The 26,384-nt window shown below is 43.3% G+C and overlaps 1 protein-coding gene across 1 annotated transcript; it reads right to left on the bottom strand.

Moving 5' to 3' along the window:
* Positions 1-28: 28 nt before the first annotated feature.
* On the bottom strand, positions 29-25,995 carry LOC105380481 (kinase D-interacting substrate of 220 kDa B). Its single transcript, XM_048623772.1, has 27 exons — positions 25,516-25,995; positions 23,947-24,084; positions 23,169-23,366; positions 21,132-21,241; positions 20,468-20,688; positions 19,767-19,924; positions 19,015-19,113; positions 18,316-18,420; positions 17,905-18,048; positions 17,421-17,718; positions 16,894-17,101; positions 16,437-16,574; positions 15,935-16,105; positions 14,666-14,782; positions 13,961-14,156; positions 10,185-10,364; positions 8,849-9,046; positions 8,165-8,414; positions 7,609-7,774; positions 7,047-7,225; positions 6,589-6,710; positions 5,927-6,118; positions 4,752-4,916; positions 3,469-3,571; positions 3,072-3,166; positions 2,370-2,466; positions 29-631 (listed from the first exon to the last, which is right to left on the bottom strand). Exons 1-27 carry the CDS (start codon positions 25,978-25,980, stop codon positions 297-299), a joined length of 4,848 nt encoding a protein of 1,615 aa, XP_048479729.1. The 5' UTR covers positions 25,981-25,995; the 3' UTR covers positions 29-296.
* Positions 25,996-26,384: the final 389 nt, after the last annotated feature.

Here is a 26,384-nt window from a genome sequence, read left to right on the forward strand (position 1 = left end):
GTTTGATTTAAGTAAAAACGCACAATAGTCTAAACTTAATTTATTCATATCCTTTCTGTCAAGAGCATAGAATAATATCACAATCCTGGGCACACATTACATTCACATAAATGCAATGTTTTTGTCTTCATTTGTGACGCTAAACACTAAACTATCAACTAGGTAAGTACAGTCAATAACTTGCACCGTTCTCTTACAACCTACGTCACCGAGCGTACGACATGATTATAGTTATCCCGGCCTTGAGGCCTGCGCTTCGGAGCTTCGAGAATGAACCCTGATGTCTCACTCATCGCTCAGACAGCGGAGTCGGGCTCGTCCCAGGGCCAGGGCGGCGCGTCCAGAGCGTCCTGTCGCCAGAGTCTTCCGTCTGAAGGCGGGGCGAGATGGCGCAGCGGCTGGTCCGTACCGCGCGGGCCCCAGCCGGCCGGCAGCAGGTCGAGGTCAGCGCGCGGGGAGCCCGGGTCAGACGCCTCGCTGACCAGCGGCGCGGCCTCGTCGTCACTCGCGGGGCTGGCCAGCTGCCGCCCGCCGCACGTGAACGTGATGTGCCCGTCCCCGTCTTCCTGCTCCACGCTGAAGGTGACCGCGGGCGCCCGACGCCCCGGCACCGCCAGCGTCGCGCCCTCGTCTGCGACAGAGAACACACGGTGAGCGCCGCACGGCCCCGACTAGGTAATGGTAACTAGTGCCACTCGCCCCGCCCCGCCCCGCCCTGCGACTACTGTACAAGCTAGGGGCCTACTGCTTTCATGGATAAAAACTGTTGATGCTAGAAAACGTTTGATAAATGGAAACATTTCATTTGTAAATTAAGAGTAAGCCCTCAAATTGTGAATCTTGTTAGAGGTGGAGAGGCGTAAATTAAACGACTGCACGTAACAATGTAACGTAGATTTATTCTCAATAAAATTATTATTGTAAATTCACAACTTTAGGAATGATATGACATTTCAAGTTTAGTACGTTATTGAACTAAAATAGGTTAGATACAAATATTTCTACATGATTAATTTGGAATGGCAGTAGTAACTTTCTATCACATTTGGCAAGATATCTACTAAATATAGATAATACTTTACTTAGGAATACTGGGACAAAGGAATACGAGAAGGGAATCATAAATACATTTCAAATTATTCACTACACATCAAAATTGTAGTTTAAACATCAATTCGAATAACAAAATCTACGATTTGTAGGGGACAAACTTATTATAATTTATTATGTACTACTAATATAATGAACGTTATTTAATAACGTGTAAGCTAAAAACATTGAATAGACAAAGATTTATTATGTAGAATAAAATGCAATATCACAAACATACTACTAGGTATTTGAAACCCTAGAAATTGAACTTACTAAGGTAGGCACTATATTATTTATGATCTAGCTATGAATTTTTATGTAAGTACTTAATAAGTTACTTGAAATTAACATTACTTTGAAATTGACTTTACCATTTTGGTGTAAGGTCCACAGCACGTATAATTCGAAAAACACCTAATTTGTATCTAATAAAAAGTACCCATGTTTTATCAGGAACATGATATTAAAGTACCTAAATGTGTTTTCAAGTAACACTAATAGATATAAAACAAATATGGCTTACAGGAAAACTGTTAGTAAGTACTTCCTTTGGAAACTCAATAAATATAATAAATAACTACACTACACAATGATGAACCTTTGTAATCTACAACAGCGCAATATGAAATAGTTTCATAAAATCTCAATAGCTTCACCTAGCGTAGCTACTGATTACTGCATAGTTCTTGCTACCAGCCACTAGAGGGCATTAGTATTTTGAATACCAACCAAACGCACCAGTGTGCTCTTATTCAGATAAACTGCATAGTATTATATCGAAACTATCCTCATATTAAATTAATATTGACGACCGAATGGCGTAGTGGTTAGTGACCTGACTACTGAGCCGATGGTCCCGGGTTCGATTCCCGGCTGGGGCAGATATTTGTTTAAAGACAGATATTTGTACTCGGGTCTTGGGTGTTGATATTTATATTTAGTATCTATCTATCTATGTATTTGTGTAGATATATCAGCTGTCCGACACCCATAACACAGGTTCTGCCTAGCTTGGGGTCGGATGGCCGTGTGTGAGATGTCCCCACATATTTATTTATTATATTATAACGCTTAATTTGCAAACACTTGAAATCTATCATTTTAAATGGCCATCTTTTCCCTACTCTACCTGTATAGCCCACTAGATGGCGCCTACAGAAACACGTCTTCATTAAAGTTGACAATATGGTGTCGGGGGGCGTCCTCATCCGAGGATTCACCCCCGGGGCCGGGGGCGGGGGCAGGGGGGTGCTCTCGGATCGTGTCTAGACTCTCACCTGCTTGCTCGTCGGGCTCAGACTGTAGGACGTCCTCCATGGCTTCTTCGTTGAGGGTTTGTAGCGCGCCGCAGATCATTTGCTCTTCCAGTGTCACCTGGAGGGGGTTTAGTGTGAGTTTTCGTGGTGATTGTGGGTTGTCTGTTAGCTTTTTTATGTATTTAGGGCTATACGAGTATTTTACAAGAATAATCTTTTGTATGTTTGGCATTTTATCTATACCTAGTGAATGCACAATAGGCTTGATAATGAAACATTCATAAGTTAAATAACACGTTCAAAGTGTTTTCTTTAATAATCGACAGAGGCACAAACTGTCTAATAAGTTTAAATAATTATATGAATGCCTGTAAAAACCAGTGCTAATAAATGCCGTAACATCCCTAATGAATATTGTAAACACAAAAGTGAACTTAAATAAATGCAACTAAGAAGAAAGATGGAGTGACTAGAAAAATACCTTAAAATAAGTAGTTTTTTTAAAATAATGATAGTAGGCCACCAATCACTGCTTCAATCAAATAAACAACTAAAACTATACTCTAAGAAACTACTATTCACCTGGTACTCTGCGAATGGCTGCATAAAGTAATAATAAAAATATTTTTAATAAAATTCATTTCTTGCAGCAGATTTAAATTGAAAACTATCTCATGTGTCTAAAATTACAATTACATGTTATAAAAATGTAACTATGCGTACCTGTTTTTCAACGTTGCACGGCCTGCTTCGTTGGTGATCCATGGAAGGTCTTTTGACGGTGTCTGGTTCCGATTCTGAAGGTTTGTCAGGGATCACTGAGGAAGAACATTAGTCTTAATTTTAATTATGTTTTGATAGTTCCATTGCGCATATAAATTATGGTGAGAAATACATATTATATTGATCGCGTAAAATGAATTGGTCGCTCTCCCAAGGAGCGTGTGTCGCTATAATAAATGGTGGGACGTCCTCCATCCTGCTGGATCTACAACCAGCATAAATAGGTAGCCTGTAGTTGCTAAATTAAGACAACCAAGTCTTGTGGTGCTCCTTAGGAAAGGTTTATGACCAGCAGTGGACCATTGCAAGCTCATAATGTAGTAATCTAGGTACGTACCTGCGACGGTGGGCGCGGCGAAGGGCACGTTGGCCTCCAGCTCCTTGAGGTTGGTGACCAGCATCTTGAACAGCTCCCAGTCGCCGAACGGCAGGTCCAGCAGCTGGTACAAGAGAAACATTGGTATATGAGAAGCTGGTTTTATAGCTGTGAATATTTATCTGGCCAGCAGATGATAATTATTGGCTGATGATAGTACCTAATTATTTAATCAGCCGTAAACAAAGAAGTACACTTGAATAATGTGCTGGGGCAGATAATGGACTAAAGCAGCGTAAGCTCACTGGGTATGCAAAGGCCTTACTGGAGTCTGTCAACGTCCATTTTCGTTTGTTCCTAAATGCAACATCGCTTATCTGCGCTACCTTGTTCCCTACACGTTAGAATAAACTGCTGTAAGTGTATAATTCATATCTATGTACTCACAGGCTTCAGATCACTCAGCTGGCAGTTGGCGAGCACCATCCCGCACACGCGCTGCGCCTGCAGGGCCTCGCCCGCCCGCGCCGCGCTCGGTCCGAGAGCCAAGCTCACTAACGAGCATACTTTCACTACCGACAGGGTTCACTGACGGATAGACTGGGCTTTTGTTGCAAACTACATACCTATAGCAACAAAAATGGCGACGCTCGGTTTTGACGTATACTTCTTGCGCATAAACACGCTTCACACCATAACAAAGCCGTGCGTGTTGCACTCAGGAACGTATAATAAAAGCGTAATCGAACAATAGCGATTTAGCGGCATTGGTTGCACCAAGAGCATCGCTCGGTTTTGACCACCATAACAATGCCTGTGGCCCGTTGGTCAGTACAATTTCGTTCATTAACCTCTAACCTTGTCTTCATAATCTATGTACTCACCGGCTTCAGGTCTGCCAGCTGGCAGTTGGCGAGCACCATCCCGCACACGCGCTGCGCCTGCAGGGCCTCACTAGCCCGCGCCGCGCCCGGACCGAGAGCCACACTCACTAGAGAGCATACTTTCTTTCTATAACGACAGGGTTCACTGACGGATACACTGGGCTGTTGTTTTTTTACACACTACATACCTATAGCAACAAAAATGGCGACGATCGGTTTTGACGTACTCTTCCTGCGCCCGTACCGTAACAAGACAGCGCATGTGGCATTCAGGAACGTATAATAAAAGCGCGATTTAGCGGCATAGGTAGCACCAAGAGCATCGCTCGGTTTTGACCACATAACAATGCCTGTGGCCTATTGGTCAGTACATTTTCGTTCATTGACCTCTAACCTTGTCTTCATTATCTATGTGCTCACCGGCTTCAGGTCACTCAGCTGGCAGTTGGCGAGCACCATCCCGCACACGCGCTGCGCCTGCAGGGCCTCACTAGCCCGCGCTGAGCTCGGTCCGAGAGCCAAGCTCACTAAAGAGCAGACTCTCTCCACGGAGAGAGTGGAGAGACGGATGTTGGAGATGTCTGACTGGAAGGGGAAATGAGATGGTAAGTATAGAGTCGTGAATGTAAGTTTAAAAGTTAAAACAGAAAAGAAAATAAGGGACATATTTGATAGGTTTTCTCTATCTGGCTCACTGTTTCACTATTTCTGAATAACGGTAATTTGTTGGGATCATATAATCTTAATAGAATGCTAATTTGTCCCTTAGTAATAAGCGATAAATTCAGAATTTACAGAATTTCCAATTTCATCACACACGGAAAAAAAACACATCCATTACGTGTGTTGAAAAAACGAATCAATATAAAAACAACGCTTATACCACACGACACGACTCACCAAATTAGGAAACGCAGCTTTCAGCGTCAAATACGGGTTCCTACTCGGATGCGTGCTAGGGGGCGGCGGGTACTGCGGGGGCGCGCCCTGCGGCACGTAGCCCCGCCCCGTGCTGGTCCACCCCACCCAGATACACACACACACATACACTATAGTATTCTTACCAATGAAGTAGTAATAGTGTGGCCAAAACTGCTATGCACTATTTAGGTATGCGCGCGCTATAACGGGTGAATCGACTGCTGCGCTCTGTCACGTCTCTGTCAGGGAGTGCACAACACTAATGGCTACACTATAAGAACGCTACTAATAAACTCACCAAATTAGGAAACGCAGCTTTCAGCGTCAAATACGGGTTCCTACTCGGGTGTGCGCTAGGGGGCGGCGGGTACTGCGGGGGCGCGGTCTGCGGCACCTAGCCCTGCGCCGTGCTGGTCCACCCCACCCAGATGCACACACGAGATAGGAAACTTACGTATCCATCAAGTTATTTACAACAAACAGGACGCGTCCACGATGCCAGCGGGTGAAGCGGCGGCCACAGACTATCCGCCTACTCCTACTCCACCGAAACCTATCCCAGGATGCGGAGATTTGTACGTATACGTACGTGCGTCATAGAGTAAATAATACTAGTGCGTGCCGCCGCTTCATCCGCTGAAGTCATGGACACAGCCTTATACTACACAACTCACCAAATTAGGAAACGCAGCTTTCAGCGTCAAATACGGGTTCCTATTCGGGTGCGCGGGGGGCGGGGGCGGGTACTGCGGGGGCGCGGTCTGTGGGACGTAGCCCTGTGGCGTGCTGGTCCACCCCACCCAGATGGGGGGCACCCCCGGTGCTGGCATCGGGGGTAGGGCCCCGGGGGTAGTGGGCGGGTGGCGCTGTGGAGGAGGTAGAAAGATTTGAGTTGTGTACACTTGTGAATGATATGTTATACATATTAGGTTGGTACCTACTTATAGCATGGAATTGTAGATACAGTCTCGTCTAATTTATTTGTCCTCATAAATTATCTTTGAAACACGAATTCATGTCTTCGTATTTTGAAGTGTCATTAAAACTAATGGGAACTGCGGATTTGTGGCGCAGCCGCAGTTAGATTTAAGAAGCCTAAACGATTGGTTATTAGCGATACTATCAATTTTATTTTATTGCTTCTAACTTTACTATTAAACTGGATGAGCTTAAAAAGACTTGCGGTTGCCAAAAAATAAAAAAAAACTATTCGTTGCATCGGTTACCGGTAATATAGGTACCGCCGCCTCTTTGTACTGTTAAATTTTTAAGTTCTTGTTTTTGTAATTTTTGTTTTTGGTGCAAATAAAGTGTTGTACTGTATTGTAATAGTTACCTGTTTCCTATGCAGCAGCTTGGAATGTGTCTGCCGCTGGTGCGGCGGCGTGCCCCACGGCAGCAGCCCGGCCGCGCCGCCGCCGCCCAGGTCTTCCTCCGCGCCCGACTGCTGTTGTTCTTCTGAGGGTAATGTGTACAGGGTGTTAGGAAAAGGGTGATTTAAGCCGGAAGAAGTTGACATTGAAAGTTTCCAGTTTTGCACAGGATTTTGGATTGCCATCTTTTTAGATGTGTATGTAGTGATGTATGGAGACAAATTTACATACCCTACTGAACACCTAATAATTGAGTTGGGCACATTATCTCATGACACGGCATTTACACAAAAGTAGGTCAAGATACAGTCATATTATTATTTCATATAGGACCCACTGTGTCCTAGCATAGCGTGCGCTATATTTCATATAAAATACATATGGCGAATATTGCGCTGCGGCTCAACAACAAACCGCCTACCTTTAATGAGCTTCCGGATGTATGGGTCGAGGTTGATGGTGAAGGGCAGGAAGATCTTGAGGTCGGCGGCGGTGAGCGTGGCGCGGTGCAGGCTCAGGAACACCTCCAGCTTGCGCTCATCTCGATCCAGTTCCATGAGAGTGCCGGCTTCGCGGAGGCCGTTCATTAGCGGCTTCACTCTGTGGACGGAAGGGTGTGAGGTTAGTGAAAATTCTGTCCTGTGCAGTGTGTTAATTTATAACTTGTTCGATACGAACAACGTATGATAAGCGATTGTGGATTTTAAACGCGGAACAGTAGGAGATTTCTTATGTGAAATAAGCTTTATGTCAAAGGCGGTTTCTTCAGTGAACTTCAGAGTAAACTGTATAAGTCCGGCGCATCCTGTGCAGTCGGCAACAACCTCTAATTTGAAAGGCGAGTTCATCTGTAGTCACATACACACTATGAATTCATAACACCGTTGCAACTGTTGTCACAGTGCCGCTATATCTCATTCATGAAGTGTATTACCGATTGCCGATCCTGTCCGGGTCACCAAAGTAAAACAATACTTTCTTACTTGTCATAAATATGTTTGAGGCTAGTATTATCATCGATATGGTCTTCAGCCGCGTCGTGGTGGTGCAGGATCCACGAGGTGCGGAAGGGCCACTGCTCCGTGAGGTTCACCCACGACGCCAGCTGGTACCAGTTGAAGTCGATCTGGAACGCCTTCATTAGACGACCTGTGGTGAAAGAGTAGGTAATTATTGGGAGTAAACTACAATAAGGTAGTAGAAGCTTTAAAACGAGCAAATTTGTAGGACTATCGAGGTTGGAGAGGTAGCATGTATGTAGTAATTAGTTGTGAGAGGCTTTTGAACAGTAGGGTGATTTAGTAAGTAACTATATCTTCCGCCCTAGACGAAATCAAAAGCGAACGATTTTTTGCAACACTAACGTTACAACAGACAATAAAGTTACTCACTTTACCCGCAACTAAAATGTAATGGTATTCAGTAGAATATCATAAACTTTCAGTTGCGGGCCTTATCCGGCGCCATCTTTCGCTTTCATCCTCGTTTTCCTCTAGCTAAAGTGGAAAAACCAGCAGTTTGGTTATGACGCTCACTAACCAGTAACATACAGCACGTTCATAAGCCGTCTCATGCTGCGCGGGTTCACATCACTGAAGTAGTCATCCTGCAGCAGGATCCGGGGCGGGTCCGTGCCGACGCGGTGCAGGCCCGACGCGACTGACGACGCCGCCGACTCGCACGGGCGGAGGCGCCGGGTGCGCGCGGATTGCGTGGTTTCTTTGGTGGGTTTGATGCGCTCCTGGCTAGACATGAGCTCGGAGGTTGAGGAGAGGCGGCGGGCTGATACCTGCGGGTTTGGAGGGGGTAAGATTGTGTTTTAATGCTTACACTATTTACATAGGGCCAATTTTGGCATAAAGATAGCAGTAGGGCTAGCACGGGGCGCATTTCAGACGTGATAAAAGTTCTTCGTCGCGCTCGCTCTTGAGGCTACGCCATGTGAATGAGCGCGATTAATTGCGCTCCTTGCTAGCCCTTCTGGTATCATGGAGATAATAGGCATTGCGGTCTTTGGACATAGCTGCTAGGCTCTGGTTTATCCTGGACTCCCCACTGAATGTCTTTTTAGGAGAAGCGTATCTAACTTGGGTATAAGGCTATAACGATGCAGACGTGTCAACACAAAATCGCCGGGGTCACTTGTATTTGCTCATGATCCCAGCTTCTGCAGTACTAGTGTAAAACGCGCAACTATAAATTTACCAGAAACCCCTCACTCACCGATCGCTGAAGCGACGCCGACAAGTCATCATTATTAGCCAACACCTGCATCCGTCTCGTCGCGGTCTGCTGGGCCACCTTCACCCGCCGTAGAGCGGAGTTCTGCAGGTAGAACGGCAGCTGCACCATGTTGCGCAGGTAGTCCCAGCCGCCGATGTTGCTCTCGGAGAATGCTCGTCGACTGTTCACTTCTACCGCCTGGGTGGGTGGGAAATTGGGGTGTAATATGTGACGGTGTGAATTTGGGAAATGTGTGGAAAGTTGCATGGTTTTAGAGAAACATCATTGAATAGCATTTTTTTGTGTATTCTAAGTACGCGTATGTTGTGTGTTTCATACTTAAGTAATCTGGTTATTAAATAATTTTATTTTGTGAAGAGATAATTATACTGATTGGCGACCATTCGGACCTCTTGAGCTTATTGAGACCTTTGATTATGTTATTATAATGAAGGGAACTAATGTATTGGGAATTACCTAGTTATATTTTTTACATCAAATAGACCACAAAAGTAGTGCCATGCAAGGATATTAGATAATGTACAACATTATAGACAACTATTGATATAATGATTGAATGAATACACTTAAAAATAATAAAAAAACAGATCATCAAAAATAAAAACCACCTAAAGCAAAGATTTCTAAACGGAAAATCACCATTGCTACACTGATATTTATAATATGGTTCATGCAATAAACTTATTTATACAACGTCCAAACAACATCAATTAGATACATCTAACGGGTAAACACCATCCAACTTATTCCTGTATTTAACTGACCTCCATCCAAGCAACCTGCGCATATATTTTGATATATGTTATTATTTTTCAGTAATATTCAGGGTGTTGCAAAAATATTTGATGAGTCGAAACTTGTATTTGTGAACTTAAACAGTTCCGGAAATTAGTGGAATATTATTTTTGCGATTCCCTGTACAAAATAATAAGTAAAAGTGAAATGTTTCTGAAATCTAGAGCTAAGTATTACCAAAAATAAAACTAGTAAGCTTATTATTTTGATTCACCTATAAAATAGTAAATTGAAGTTAAACGAATTTTCATAGTTTATAATTAAATATTTAAGGGTACAACTAATGGTCACTGCACATATTATAACGTATACAGATCGCCTTTCTTTTCTTCTGTCGCGAACGTGAACGCCTAGATGAAAGAAGAAAAGAAAGGCATTCCGTTACATTACGCTCATATGTGCCGTTACCTTAACATTCCGATGGTGTATTCTCTCAGAAAAAAAATATTTGCATCCAGCCTATACTAAACACTCATCGCCAACCAATTTTTTATTACCAAAAAAACAATAACTATCTCACCTTGCTAATAATATGCGGGTCGATGGCCAGTAACAGTATAAACGGGCTGCCGGGGTCGGAACACAGCGCGTGGACCGAGTTGAGTAGCGCGAGCACCTTCTCCTGTTCACACGAGTCTAGTGCGTCCACCACGACGACCAGGCGGGTCTGTTGGCCCGTGAACGCGTCTAGGCAGGATACCTGGGGACAGTTGAGAGGTTATAATGAGGAATTATAGCACTGGAGCGTGTTCGCACGAGTCTAGTGCGTCCACCACGACTACGAGGCGGGTCTGTTGCCCGGTAAACGCGTCTAGGCAGGACACCTGGGGGTTGAAAGGTTATAGTGAGGAATGGGATAAGTGCGCAAGGATCAATGTGCATAAGGTTCAATGACGGTTTTGATGAAAGGCGAGGGCACCAGCGATCAACACATCTTTAGAAAAACAAACAGTTACGGAGATAAAATGACGTTTGATTTTGATAGCTTGAAAACCCACGTTGCAATAAAATATAGTTTAGTTGATCTATAACCATTTTCCAGAACCAATGATATGGGGGACGTTTTCATGACGTTTTGAGTTTGGCAGTTTTAGAGATGTCCGAGAGTAAAATTCTATCGACTTGTACCTATCGATATTTGTACGGGTCAATTTGTATGTGTCAGATTAAACACCGACATTGATGATCAGTTCATCTTGCCTGTCCTGTAATATAATTCTTTTTGATCTATCAACCAAACTCAAATGAATTACAAACTCACGACATTCCGAGTTTAAAACAGCCTTTTTCGGCACTTTGACAAAAATAACAAACAAAATGACAAAAAACAGACCGAAATTTTCCAACAACAATAGGATAATAAAACCATAAATTAAACTTTACTCAAATTATACGAAAGATATCGATGAACTACATGAAGGTAGATTATTAATAAAATATATTAAAATTGTTATTATTCTAAGAGGCAGCATGAGAGAGATATGCACTCTGATTAAAAACATCATAGTTTGTTTTAAAGCTGTTGATGAGAAAGTAAGTAAGAAATACTATATACCTACTTACTATAATACAATTTAAAAAAATCTAATATTTTATCGATTTCAGAACGTCGACTTTGATGTGTCCCGTCTCTAGTACGTTCCATTTTACCAAAGTGTGTACTCAAGAAATATATATTATCTGTGGTCGTTGTCAATAAAATGTCAGATTTCGCAATAGTATTCATGCGTTAAATGGAAAATTTTAAAGTGTCACCCATATCATTGGTTCTGGAAAATGGTATAGAAAGAAATACAATCGCTCGAGTAATCACCTAAGAATAATGTGTCCGGTAATAGGACATAGACAGTAGTTATACTCTGTCTATCTTATTAATGGTTTTTTGACATTCGAAATCCCATACATGTTTGATGACAGCAAACGAAAACCAACTTTGCTTACCAGACATAAGCGAACGTCAAAAACCAATAATATGATGGACAGAGTATAGTTGCGTTTACTATGTTTTTTTTATGAATAGAATAGAATATAATTCCTTTAGAATTCTTTTGTACACTTGGCCCCTCTTTGATCAAAATATCCTTCCACCCTAAGGTTGTCTTGAAAAAAATCGCTTAACCGCCATTTTTGTACATATGTGTTAGTTTTTTTTTTAAGTTGGAATTGAGTAACAGTTTTAATGGATTAAAATCCGACACAGTTGATGCAGAGCAAGAATATGTTAACATTCAAAAAGCCATACATACCGCTAAGAAAAAGGTCAAGCAAAACTCAAGCCGTAAAAAAAAAATATAAACAAATTAACACCAGCCACATTATTATTAATAAAAGAGAGAGAAACACACCCCAAATGCACTAAAGAGTACAACGTCATAGATAGACAAGTTAAACGTAGCATACGGAGAGACATAAGAGCTTTTAACACCGAAATAATAAAAGTGGCATTAGAAAATAACAAGTCCTTAAGAACAGCCAAAAAAGGTATAAGTAAAGGAAAAACTTGGATTACAAAGCTAACAGACGAGAACGGCAATCAACAAGCAGGGAGAGATAAAATTATGGAAATTTGCACCAAATTTTATAAGAAATTATATACCGATTCAAAAAAAACTAGTAATAATAATCATGATACATATTGCCGCCCAGACTCCATACCACTAATCACAGGTCTTGAGGTCCACCGCGCCATCTCGAGTTTAAAAAGTGATAAAAGTCCAGGCGATGACGGCATCACCTCAGATATATTAAAAATAGGAAAATCCGTTCTCGTCCCTCACATAACAAATCTTTGCAACACCATTCTCATTTCAGGAAAAATACCTAGCAAACTATGTCATTCTAATATTGTTTTACTCCATAAAAAAGGCGATAAATCCGATATAGGCAATTACAGACCTATTAGCTTAATTTCTCATGTGTACAAAATTTTCATTAAAGTTATAGAGAACCGGATTGCTGGCATTCTTGATTCCAACCAACCGCCCGAACAAGCAGGATTCCGCCCAGGTTTCTCCACCTCAGATCACCTCCACACCCTCAACCAGATCATCGAAAAGTCTACCGAATATAATAAGCCACTCTACTTGGCTTTTGTAGACCATGCCAAGGCATTTGACAGTCTTTCACATCCCGCAATATTTCAAGCCCTCATAGACCAAAATGTCCCGGAAACATACATAGACCTAATAAAAATAATCTACGAAAACAGTACAGCCAATATTAAATTGCAATCAGCAGGACCCTTGTTCAATATAGAGAAAGGCGTAAAACAGGGCGACCCGCTATCTCCAAAACTATTTACTTGCACTCTCGAAGAAGTTTTCAGAAAGCTTGCGGTCCCATGGGAAGACAAAGGTATTGACGTCGGCGGCAGAAGATTAACCAACCTTCGCTTCGCCGACGACATTGTACTCTTTGCCCCGTCGGCATCAACACTCGAACACATGCTGCAAGATCTCAGCACGGCAAGCCTTCAAGTCGGATTGTCGATGAACCGGTCCAAAACCAAGATCATGTCCAATAGTGCGAAACGCAGGGTCACGGTTGACGGTCAGGATATACAATATGTCAACGAGTACATTTACTTAGGCCAGCTAGTCTCATTCGAAAACAGGCAAGATAAAGAAATCGATAGACGTATCGAAAACGCCTGGAAGAGCTACTGGTCTATGAAGCAGCTGATGAAGGGCAACCTTCCACTGTCACTCAAGCGCAAACTCGTTGACATGTGTATCTTGCCCGTCCTAACCTACGGCGCACAGACATGGTCACTGACCGAACATCAAAAGACCAGACTGAAGGTTTGCCAAAGAGCGATGGAGCGTAGTCTTCTCGGTGTAAAATTGACGGACCGTGTCAGGAACACCATACTACGCTCCCAAACTCGCATAATCGATGTTGGTGTCGAGACCGCAAAGCTCAAGTGGAACTGGGCCGGCCACGTCTGCCGCATGCACCCGGACCGGTGGGCCAAGATAGCGACCGAGTGGGTGCCGGGCGACGGGCGCCGGCGGAGAGGCAGGCCGAGACGGAGATGGCGGGACGACCTGGACAAATTCGATAACAACTGGGCTGAGGGTGCACAGGATCGAAAGGTGTGGAAGATGAAAGGGGAGGCCTTTGCCCAGCAGTGGGAAAAATAAGTAAGGCTATTATAGTTATTATAGTTATGTGTTAGTATTTTAGTTATGTGTGTGTACAAATAAAGAATATTCTATCTATCTATAATAATATTTTATTACAGACCACGTCCATAAAACATTGTAACAAAACATAACGCATGATTGAGTGACTCACCACACTGGTAGTAGCATGCACTTCAGGCCGCAGCGCCAGCGCGGGCGCCCCGCGGCGCGCGGCGGCGTTCAATCTCGCACGCGGGCCTAACAGCAGCGCCCCTAGCACCACGCCCCACGTGTATAGGTTCGCGATGATGATGACCCCGCTGAGCGCGCACGTGAAGATCATGATGCCTTGCTGGATCGCGCGCCGGCTGGGGAAATGTCACAGGTGTTAAAAGTAGAACGTGAACATAGTAAAGTAATCTCAAAAAAAAACGCATTTGAATAGTAATGTGCTTTTCGAGAACTCCTAGGATTAGCAGATTCAACACGACAAACAAATGACGGAGTTTGAAATGATTCTTTTACAGTTTCGTTCACAGAATTGAGTGTAGTTTATGGGCTTAAGATCCGTTGGATGATGCATTCTGTGGGCTCACAGGGTAACCGAAATGTTGATGAAACGCTACACTCCCGTTTTGATCTACCTAGAGCGATAAGTGAACACAAATAATATACAACATGACCAAGTTATCTCTCAAAACCAAAAAAGAATTTCAATCTGACTGTAATTTTCAAGAGATTTCAGATGACAAAGAAATTAAAAATCCTGAAACGTTTTTTCTTCAGTCTAGCCCACAAAATTATGTGTACTTTGTCCCAATCAACGACTGCTGATGGACCGTTTATCTAGCTAGAACGAAAAGTAATACAAACTAACTTCTCATCAGCATCAGTCTCAGTGAGGTACAGTATGAGCACGCAGAGGCCGACCAGCACGCACGTGAACACCACCTCGAACGTCACGATGTGCGGGACGCAGCACACGCGACGCCATCTGGAAACAAACACACATATTAATAATAATTTTATTATAAGTTACAGGCATGTTTTACAGGGCGGGAACATTAGTTTGAAAGGGATTCTTTTTCATAGGAAGAACTATAAAGTTAAGTTTATCACCTTCAATTACAATTTTGATATTAATTATCGTTTTTCTCAATATTTGGAGGCGATGGATAAATCAACTGATTTTATGGTCCTTAGGAGTAAGGACTCCTGCTCATTTTTCGTCACTTCATCTCAGTATACTTTCTGATCCCCATTAGTTTACATTTGTATGAGCCAATCTGTCATTCATTGACACTGAAGGCTTTGCATAATGTACACGTGTGCGCTATCTGTAATCATAAATGTCCCCACACCTATATCAGAACCACCATGTCCTATTTCCCTCTCCTCCTAAATATATATACTTTCCGATCCCCATTAGTATAAGTGCGCTAACTGTAAACATGAATTCCCAACACCTACCTCCACCCAGCAGTGGGCGCGACGGGCTTGGGTCTAAAGGCTCTCGCAAGGCGCGTGCACACTCGCCCGTACTGGCTCTCCAGAGCCTCGGCCAGGCTCGCCATCATCTGCACCACCATGGAGCAAGGCCTATAGCCCTCTTTGTTCTCAACATAGTATACTTTTCGATCCCCGTTACTGTAAGTGCGCTATATACGCTACAGCGGCTAGATCCACTGCTCCATGGATCCCTGATGTCAGACTGTTGTCTGACTAAAATTATAGTGCCTGTAGTTTATGACCAAGTTGTCGAGAGCTACTGGTCACTACACTATAACTATATCAAGTAGTTTAGAAAACGGGTTACATGTAAGTGCGCTATCTGTAATCCTAAATCCCCGCCACCTACCTCCAGCCAGCAGTGGGCGCGACGGGCTTGGGTCTAAACGCTGGAGCATGGAGCTCGGCCTATAGCCCTCTTTCTTCTCAACATAGCATACTTTAGATCGCCGTTACTGTAAGTGCGCTTTTACGCTGCAGCGGCTAGATCCTTGATGTTGTCTGACTAAAAGTATAGTGCCTGTAGTTTATGACCGAGTTGTCGCGTGCTACAGGTCACTATAATTATATCAAGTAGTTTAGAAAACGGGTTACGTGTAAGTGCGCTATCTGTAAACATAAATGTCCCAACACCTACCTCCACCCCGCAGTGGGCGCGACGGGCTTGGGTCTAAAGGCTCTTGCTAGCCGCGTGCACACTCGCCCGTACTGGCTCTCCAGAGCCTCGGCCAGGCTCGCCATCATCTGCACCACCATCGCCTCGCCTTCTTGACCCACGTGTGTCTTCATGCCTTCTGTGAAGTGGAATCTGGGAAAAGGAATATAAGTTTTTTATTACACTGTAATATAATTTTTCTGAAAATCTACACTGTAGTAGTAGTGACAGTCATATCTGCCCAACCGATGGCCATTAGAGTAGACCAGTTATCAAGAGGAGTACCCGAACAGGCGAAAACAGTGTGGGATGCGTTCTAGCCAATTGCACCTAGGATCTTAGCACAGGTTGTGGTTGGATGAAGTATTTGTAGCCAGTGTTGCGACTGTTCTATGGAAACCACTCTGTCTGGTGGTCTTTACTGGGTGATAATGACGACCATGATTCACCACAAATATGTAATAGTTTAGAAGCGGGTACTCACCGAATAGGCGTAGACGGCAGCGCCCTCGGGTCATTAGGCCCGGGCGGGTGACAGAACACGACCTGTAGCACCAGAAGCAGGGAACTGAACCGGCGACCCAGCGCCGACAGCACGCCGCCCGCCCACCACGTCTCGTATCTGCGGAATGTAACACGATTTGTAGTAAAAAATTGGAACTAGACCACAGAATATAAGAGAATGGATGGATATAGCCCACAGAGTATAAAAGTAAATTTCTCAAGTATCTAATATGGAGAATGCTTTCAAATTTGATCCCGGGTAACATAGATAGATTAGTCTGAGGTGATTCACATTATTGCAACGACAACGAAGAATCGCGCTGTTCAGGTTTCTTTGTAGATTTAAACTGGATCTTAAAGTCCGCGACGCAAAACTATAGTACACTGGGATCCTATAGGCCACACCTGGGCAAAACTATGGTCGTAATTTCACTAACCTGTTCCCCAAATAGCACAGCACGTATAACGCCAAGTAAATAGACACGAACAGCGCCACCGTGGCTATGACGGCCGCGGTGGGCGGCGCCCCGGCGGCGGCGGCGGCGGCGCCCAGCGCGAGGGCGCCGTGCCACGCCGCCCACCACACCGCCCACGACCACGCCCAGCCGGTCTCGGACCACTGGCGGGCGAAGTTCTTCATCTCCTCTGCGGATACATAGTGGCTTTTAGATAGGTTGACGATTGACGATAACGTGGGCTTTTGAAAGGGAGCTTGATATGTTTTCAGTAATTCATAAAGATTTTTATGATTAAATGTGTTTTATCACCTTTTCATTCATAGACTAAATAAGAAAGGGTATTATGATCCTTGTGAGAAATCTATATTCATTAGTGGATTTTAGATAAGGCTACTGTACAGTGCTATGATAATGAGGATCGAATTTTACAGAGTGCATTGGCTATCATTATTATATTATTTGCAAATAATAAGGAAAAATTACTCACTGCATAACACAAAACATACCTTTTAACTTATTGAGCAAAAACGACTTCCCAGACCCCCATCTAGCATACAGCCCCACAGTAATCGGGACTGACAAGCTCGGTTCAGACAGCATATCGGCCAACGCCGCACTGTACAGCTCATAGCCCAACATATTCTCATTATCTTCATTAGTGTTCAACTTGTGAGCGCCGAATATCTGCCCCAGTATGGACTTGTTGTAGCTCATGTCTATGTTGTATGGGGTTTCGTTGAGCTTGTTCGGCTTGTAGAGTAGATGGCTGTTTTTCGGGTTGCGTAGCAGGATTTCTACTATTTGCTGTGAAAGAAAATATGTTTACGTTATATTATAATTATTATGATTGTCGACGAAAAAATAATAATACGGAGGTGGAAATATCTTCTACAAATATGGTTGAATTAAATACGTAGGGGAATTATCTGCTAACAAATTGGTTGTTTGGATGATATTAGTTTTACACCCTATAGACCTAGCCTAGCATACCTTAGACCTAGCTCTGATGGCGATGTGCAGCACGGTGTCCCCTCGCTTGTCCGCCGCGGTGACTCGCGCCTTCTTCTCTAGAAGCAGTTGCACCATTTCTGCATTCCTGGATCGCACCGCGCGAAGTAGGGGTGTGTCGCCAGTCTGGAAATAAGGGAAATATTTTATTAACTATGCTCTCAATTTCTGAACTATGCTATGCTATTCTAGTGTGGGAATGAGTATAATATCTGTACTCTGTCTGTACTCTCTCGAGTGGAACATTATTTGTCCCTTTGTTTTCAGTTCAGAATAGTAAAAAGTAGTTACTTTATTGGTCATCAAAATAGCATAACATCCTTTCCACCCCTTTTACACGTAGTGAGTTCTTATTGCTTTATCTGTTTTGGAGCATCATTGCAGTAAACCCACCGTCGTAGTGAGGTCCAGGTCGGGATTCGAAGCCAGCAGCAGCCGCAGGATGGACATGTGCCCCTTCTCCACCGCCGTGTACACCGGCGTCTTCTTCTCCTTGCCCTGCAATACAATACAACATTACTGAAAAAGCATTTATTAACACTAGATAAAACCATTAAAATTAAATGATAGTGATGTATTATTTTGTGGAGAATTTACAAGTCAATAATTATTATCGGTGTCCCCTACACTATGTATAAGTTGTATAACCCGTATCGTGGGGGACGGTAGATAGATCACTGTCTATTCACAGATTTTCGACAGGTGGCAAAAAAGGCAATAAATTATTGGCTACCACAAATAGACACCAAATACATATACACAAAACATACACAAGTACTTATAAACTAGGAACAATGAACAATAAGCAGCCGTACCGCTAAGAGCGATCTCTTACAGGCAACATTCATTAAAAATAAAGAAATAAATTAGAGGGCGGTGTACCTACTACGTATTTGTTATTCTATGCTACTACCTATGTACTTATAACATAACTAAGGGCTGATTTTTCAATAGTCAGATAAATGTTATCTCAGGAATAAAATTATTGCTGTCACCGGCTTATACAATCATTCTGACACGACAGCATAACTTTCATCTAACCATCGAAATCGCCCTAAATAAACCATGCACACACCAACTGCACACTCATACCTGCAGGTCGACATCCACGTGTTTCTTCAGCAGCGCCTCCACGATGTTCTTGTGGCCGCCTTTCACAGCGTGGATGAACGGCGTGTCTTTGGAATGATCCTGTGGGGAGAGAAGTCAATTTAGATTTACAGATACCAATATGAAAGTTTTTTGGGATACGAGTGCTAAAAGTGGGTTGTTACAGTCGAGTTAGCGTAGTTTTCCAGATGCTACGTAAAAAAAACCCCAGCTGTGTTATACACTAAGCTGTATCATACACTACAGGGTGTTGCAAAAAGGGTGTACTAAGCCGAAATCTACATGTACAGCATGTTATATCTAATCCCAAAACTGAAATCAGAATTTAAAAATTCGCGAAAAAAAAATCATTTTCCATAGAAACTTTGTTGGTCACGTGACTTTTTACTATGGAAAATGTTTTTTTTTTTTCGCGAATTTCCAAATTATGATTTCAGTTTCGGGCTTAGATATACCATGCTGCACATGTAGGTTTCGGCTTAGTATACCAATTTTGCAACACCCTGTATACATCAAACAGCTGCTTTTATCGTGACTTCAATGTTGGTCCCATGGTAAAAGCTCCTCATTACGACTGATACGACCTCCTACCAATGGGAGCATCAATTTATAAAATTCCACCCAGTATTTATTTATTTATCAAACATGGAACACCAGCAGTTTACACAACACCCACTGATAACTTGTTCATCATTGGCTGTCCATTCTAAGTACACCAAATAAACAGAACTAACCTGTATATTAATGTAAGCACCAGAGTTGATTAGCACCGCGGCGATGTCGTAAAAGCCCTCTTTGCAGGCGATGGCGAGCGCCGTATACCCGTCCTTGTCTAACGCGTTCACATTGGGCTTGTGTTCCAGAAGCATCTGCACTATTTCAAAATGGTTGCCTGGAAAGGAAAATGAATATGTTAGTGTCATATGTTATTCGGACTAATCAATGGTAATGTCAATGGTGGAAGGTTTCCATCTGCGCCTTTGAATTGTGAAGTTGGAATGCCCTAACCACCGTTTTTAACCTTTTAGGTATATCCTAGAAGCAGCCCCGTAGTCGAACAAGCAGGCATTTGAATGTAAACCTTAACACTTATCGATTTTAGATCTGTTAGCGAATTGTCAACCAAGCCAATTTATAGTAATAGTGTAAATTTTTCAATAATTTTTGTACCGATTATAGTTACCTACTAGTTATTATTATGTGTACCAGCCTCGAAAGTTGTGCGATCTAGAATTTGGAGTCTTGTACCCAAGTTTCCTATAAGTTACCTCACTATTTTTTTACATTTGCATTTGAACCAAAACCCTAAACAGCCAACAGCATTATTTGTATTAGAACTGGTGGAGTAAGAACGCGCGCGTCGTCACGCTCTTTCCTATTATACATCTGGAAGTGGGAGGGTGACGCTCTGTGTTCAAGCTTCATATAAGGTTACCTCTGGCGGCCTGCAGCAGCGGCGTCCAGCAGTACATGCCGGCGATGTTGACGTCGGCGCCGGCGCGGAGCAGCGCGCCGCACGACGCCGCGTCGCCGCCGCGCGCCGCCCACGTCAGCGCCGACGTCGCGTACTTGTCGCAGGAGGATGCGCGCGCGCCGCCGGCTAGTAAGCGGATGACGACGCCGCTGTGGCCGCGGCCTGCTGCCCAGACTAGCGAGCTGCGAAGGGAAATAAAGGTTACTAGTGTAATGCAAAAGCATTTCATCATGGTTCTCTGGTACCTATACCGAACATAAGCAAATAACAATCCATAAACAGCGTCGCTCGCCTGTCATAATATTGCATGGATCTGATAGATGTTATACGAGCGACACTACTGAAGGATTTTTAGTAACTAATGTGTCTGTCTACTCAGTCTCTTATCGGCGTTCCTCAAGTTGGCCTAGCCTAGCAAGCTAGATTTAGCAGGTTACATTTTGATCGATTGAGAGATAGAACATGGATAGAATACTATAGATGAAATTACCTCCCAAACAACCCAACACTATGCAACCTATTCTGTGCATATTTCTCGGTGAAACGGCCTTAGAATCCTCACATCACTACTGAAACTTTTAACTAAGTAAGTAACTTGTAAGTCATTCAACACTAAATGACTTACTTGATATTATAGTTCCCATGCGCGTGCACATCGGCGCCCTTGTCCAGGAGCGTCCCCACGATGTCCTCGTGGCCCTTGTACGACGCCCACATCAGAGGCGTCCAGCCTCCCTTGAAAAAAAGATATTTAAAATGTCAATAATAAAAACCCTAAGCGCTGATTTTTCGATAGTCAGATAAATGTTATCTGGCGAATACAATTTACTGTCACTACAAACATTCAGACACGCAGCATCAAAATTATTCCTGAAAACTTTTATCTGGCTATTGAAAAATCGGCCCTAAAACATAATAATGTATCTAAAAATCCGTATTCACGCATTATCTCGAGGTTATTTCTTGCAAAATGCGATTTGTCTAATCAACATGCGACATAAAGTTACATGAATATGTGAATCGGATGTGTAAATCGATTTATTAGTTGCTGGTGTCGACAGGACATAAAAATTGTTTACATGTTTTGCGTTTTTCATTCAAAACTTACAGTAAATGTTCATAATAGTATAATTCCACTAAAAATATTTTCTTGCTGCTTTCATCGCTATTACCTATATGGAGCTGACTGTATCGTGATCCAGTTGCTAAGCATAAGACTTTAGACTTTCTACAAGCCTAAGTTTGTAATTTTTCCTCTGCACTATCACAATCATGCAAAAACTACAATTTATCCTCCAAATACCCACATCGTCCTCGTTATCTTTTAATGCACATTTTACTGCACACATTACCATTACAATCTGGTTATGTTTACATCATTTAATTACCTATTTGCCCTGCTTTAACCAACTGGCTTGGCATCCTATTCGTATAAAGATGCTGCTTCAATGAATTCTAGTACTACGACTGTATATTATGTTGTGCAACTATTCTGCATTGTTGAATAAAGAAGTGGGCTGGATTTGGGAATGTGGCGGATGTCAGTGACATCTTACATCTTGGCAAGCCTCCATGTTGTTATAAATATAACAATTTTGGTCGCTGCACAGGCGAGAATAAGCGTTTTGGTCATTGCTCTAGTACTGTTATATGGGTCACGTACTAACGGTATCTTACGCTGCATAAATATTATTTACATAACATAAATTCGTACTCTTTGCCTCATGTACTCTCTTCGGGCATGTGCATTGCTGTACTTAACCTTTTTTGGAAGTTAGTCCTAATTTAATAGGGGCGAGTTTTTTTTTTGGGTACGCCCAGGATAACATATTATTTTATGTATGTGTAGTTATTTATTTGATATTCAGCCCCTGTCGGGAATAGAACTCTAACGACGTTAGCCAGAGTAATAACCGCTGAAGAGTTCATTCGTACGTACGACAACGGTACAAGTATAAAATTATTAAATTATAAATACACTTCTATTATTAAGATGAAAGACAATGCCCCACTACATTATACTCTCGTTTGTAAATAACATCCTTAATATTTGCCAAAAATACGAAGATTTGAAAACGTGTGTAGACAGCTGCAACGGCTCTGGTTGTGTCCACGTTGTTTTGTAGTCATAACAAACTTTCATCATCTGTCTCTGTTTATCTTACAGCACCGAATGGAAGCAATCATCATCCATCTCATTATTCATCTTAGATGGTTAAAATTAAAGATGAAAATTTAGTTTTCCCGACTCAGTAAGACTGGAAGTTATTTTGTTTATTAGTTCAGCTGTCTGTGGGTTAGGGTTTTGGCATCGGGATGCTGCCAGAAGCTATCTGAGTGATGATGATGACAGTAGACACATCTACTGAATGATGGTTGACATATCTTAGATGGACATGTAGTATCGTTTGCAATTTAACTGTGCGCTCATATTTGGCACAGTTATTCCTTCGTCTTGAGCTAGCTCGCTCGAAGAAAAAGTAAATTTAGGCCGCTTGTAGTAAGTTTGACGACTGATGTTCCGTCGCAAACCTAGATGCCTATCTTAGTAGAGCGATGGCAGCGATTATACAAACTGCCCAGAGCCACACAGTCTATGACACCCACTCGGATGTTGCTTATGAGGGTTACACTAAAGTAAAGGAATAATAAAAAAACTTACACAATCCCTAGGATCAACAGGCACGCCGGCATCGAGCAGCTCCTTCACGATTGGCAGGAAGCCGCCGCGCGCCGCGAACGCCAATGGCGTCCACCCGTCGTCGTCCGCTGCGCACGCGTCGGCGCCGGCGGCCAATAGCAGCCGCGCCGCCGCCGCCTTGCCGGCCTCGCACGCACACATGAGTGCCGTTGTGCCATTCTGAACAATAACATATAAATACTTAATATAAAATAGGAACATCAACAATAGGTGACAATTAGAATTTTTCATTTTAGCTAAGAACCTACTTACAAGATCTTCTGGAGATTGACAGAGATTACCACAAAAAAAACTGTTAATTATCATGTGACACGTGCATCGCATTTTAGTTCGTGATTATAACTTCTGAGAAGGCAATATTGTTCAGTGTAATTTTACATATCCTGCGTACCTAATTGACACCACCGTATCAAACTGTTAAATTGCTTTCAGACCACAAACAAGGAAATATGAAAGCAATTATTGAATTCAAACAGGGTTTATCCGGTTATTTATTCTGTTCATGTCATGATTTAGCATTTACTTACAAGAGCCTAATTATATCCTTCCATATCTGAAACCTTATTGCCTATTTTTCCTGTACCTCCTGCGGGTTGACTGGCAGAAAATGCTTTTAGCATTAAGTCCACCCTTTGTATTTTTATTTGTAATATTTGTACAATAAAGAGTCAAATAAATAAATAAATAAATAATTGTCACCCTACAACCTACACGACATAGACAGATAAACGTGACTCACCTCGTCCTTATCGTCGACATTGATGTTCTTGTTGTTGGTGAGGTACTGCTGCAGCTCGGTGGTGACTTCATTGCCGACCAGCTGCGTCAGAGTCTTGAAGCACGCGAGCGACAGCATCGACTCGCTGCGGTGCAGGCTCTGTAAACATAACGCATGGTCAGTCTAGGAGTCTAACCATAGACAAATGAGCTGGCTGGAAAGAAATCTAGAGAAGAAAGGATTCGCTGGCAGCCTATACATAAGATTTAAAATTGAAATTGGAATTTAAAAAAAATATGAGGTAAATGAAAGTATGAGGAGGTACTTTATGGGTTGCACTTGTGATGTGGCAAATCCGTTCACCACGGTGACAAACCATGTGATGGAAACGGTGTGTAATGTGAAACGGTATAAATTTAAAACACCAAGAAATTAAAAATATTAACTTTGCTGATATTGGTTAGGTTCGGATTCAGAATAAAAAGCTATCTTTGATGCGAAATGTAAACATGCCACCAAGAAATAGACTTATTGTAAATAAATAGGTTTCGATCTGGACGTTCATATGGATAAACATTAAACCTAACGACATACATCTGGACACATACAATATATTTATTTACAACGGGCCACTATACTGCTTGTTATTTTTACAACGAAAATAAGATTTAGAAGATGCAGGTTATATTTAGAAGGTCGCATATTAATACACATTTCACACAATATAGACGTAACAAAACACATCTTGGCATCATTCCGTTGAAAACTAATTATGCCGCACTTCATAAACGTAAATTATGCCACAAATTCATCATTTATATCCCTCTTCCCTCATTAGGGCAATACACATGACAGTTTCAAACGAATGAGCCTACTTTATGCGAATACCTCATTCAAATTAGCAGTCTTGCTCTTGCGCCGCAACATCATTCACACACGGAGCACTTTTATATTTGCACTTTTTACACCGATATAAAAACAATCACACACAGTTTTTTCCTGAAATGTAATGTTTGCTACGGTAGCTCTGATAGCGTATCACAAAGCTATCTAATTCGACTGCTATCTTGCGACTGTATGGGACATAAATGTATTCATTCATTGCTATGATAACTGAAACTTGAAAATTTACATGTGTGGTGTAAATCCATAGATAAACAAAGTTAAATAGAACGAGTCACGTCTATTTAACTTCTGATTTGTAGAAATAAATGCACGCGAGAATATGGAATAGCTTTAGATGTTGTAGGTAGAGGTGTGGATTTAACTTGTTGGCAAGTTTTAGGTAGGTATCGGTGTAGTTAATTGAATTATCATGGCACGTATAAGCTGATTGTTAACTAGAGCGACAGAAATTATTTCCAGTCAATTTAAAAGGCTATGGGTTATCACCATAATTTTAATAAACCACATGCAAGACTAAGTTTTAGGAAAAAGTTACGTATACTATAGCTGATGAATGAATTTTCTTCATGCATTTAAACCTCACAGATACTGTTACTGTAGGTGCTTAGTAAAATTAGTTAAGAAACTCTGTTAATGATTACAACACTGCACTGCGGTGTGAGATGCATCCACTGGAGCGCAGACCGTGTTAGAGTGTCGACGGAGAGCGAAACCATGGAAACCGGTGAAGTGGTGGCTGTGTCGGCGCGGCTCCCCCGGCGGCGCCGTGACGGAGAGCCGCGGCACGCTGAGCGTGGGGCCGGCGGACAGCGGGCCGGCCGCGCAGGGCTCGCCCAGCGCCAGCTGCAGGAAGGAGCGGCGGCGGCGGCGCTGCGGGCCCGGCGGCGCCAGCGTCGAGCCCGCGATGCTGTTGCTCTTGGCGCGCATGGGCGCCGGCTCCAGCTCCGCCGCGGACTCCGAGGGCTCGCTGGGCGTCAGCGACGCGCTGCGCTCCGAGTCGGACGACGTGGGCGACTCGCGCACCACGCTGAGCGCGTCGCCCAGCGGCGGCCGGCTCACGTTGCGCGGCCGGTGGATGTTGGCGATGAGGCTGCGGATGTGCACGAACTCCTCGTCCCCGCTGGCGGGCAGGCGCGGCGGGCGCGACATGGCGCGCGGGCAGCCGCGGGCCGAGTGCCGCTATTTGCGGCGCGGCGTGGCGGAGGACGGGCGGCGATGAATGAACCCACTCGCACGTGATACGTACTAGCGAGAAGGTGCTGTAAGTGCGCATGGAGATGCGCTTGATGAGGGCGGCGGCGGTGAGGGTCGGGCGGTCGGAGGGCAGCATGGCGCGCGGCGGCCGGCGGCGGTGTGAGGGCGGCGGCCGAGCCTGCGGGCGCGAGCCGGCCGCGGCCCTCCCCGCGCGGACCTCGCCGCCGACACCTCCTCGTCTCACTCATCATCAGCCTCAAAATACGAAACTAACACATCATACAAATTACAATCAGGTATTGCAATTAGGTAAGTATTCAAATTACCACGAGTTTGTACTAGGAAAAACTAACTAAAAC

The sequence above is a fragment of the Plutella xylostella genome, chromosome 10 (genome assembly GCF_932276165.1).
Source record: "Plutella xylostella chromosome 10, ilPluXylo3.1, whole genome shotgun sequence".
Classification (NCBI taxonomy): domain Eukaryota; kingdom Metazoa; phylum Arthropoda; class Insecta; order Lepidoptera; family Plutellidae; genus Plutella; species Plutella xylostella.

Bases quoted from the DNA above. Each gene is read 5' to 3' on its own strand.
- LOC105380481 (XM_048623772.1), bottom strand. From the start codon at position 25,980: ATGTCGCGCCCGCCGCGCCTGCCCGCCAGCGGGGACGAGGAGTTCGTG. The intron at 6,119-6,588 runs GTAACTATTACA...CCTCCTCCACAG, and splicing joins AGCTGCTGCATAGGAAACAG to CGCCACCCGCCCACTACCCC. The intron at 3,167-3,468 runs GTACGTACCTAG...GTTCTTCCTCAG, and splicing joins CGCCGCGCCCACCGTCGCAG to TGATCCCTGACAAACCTTCA.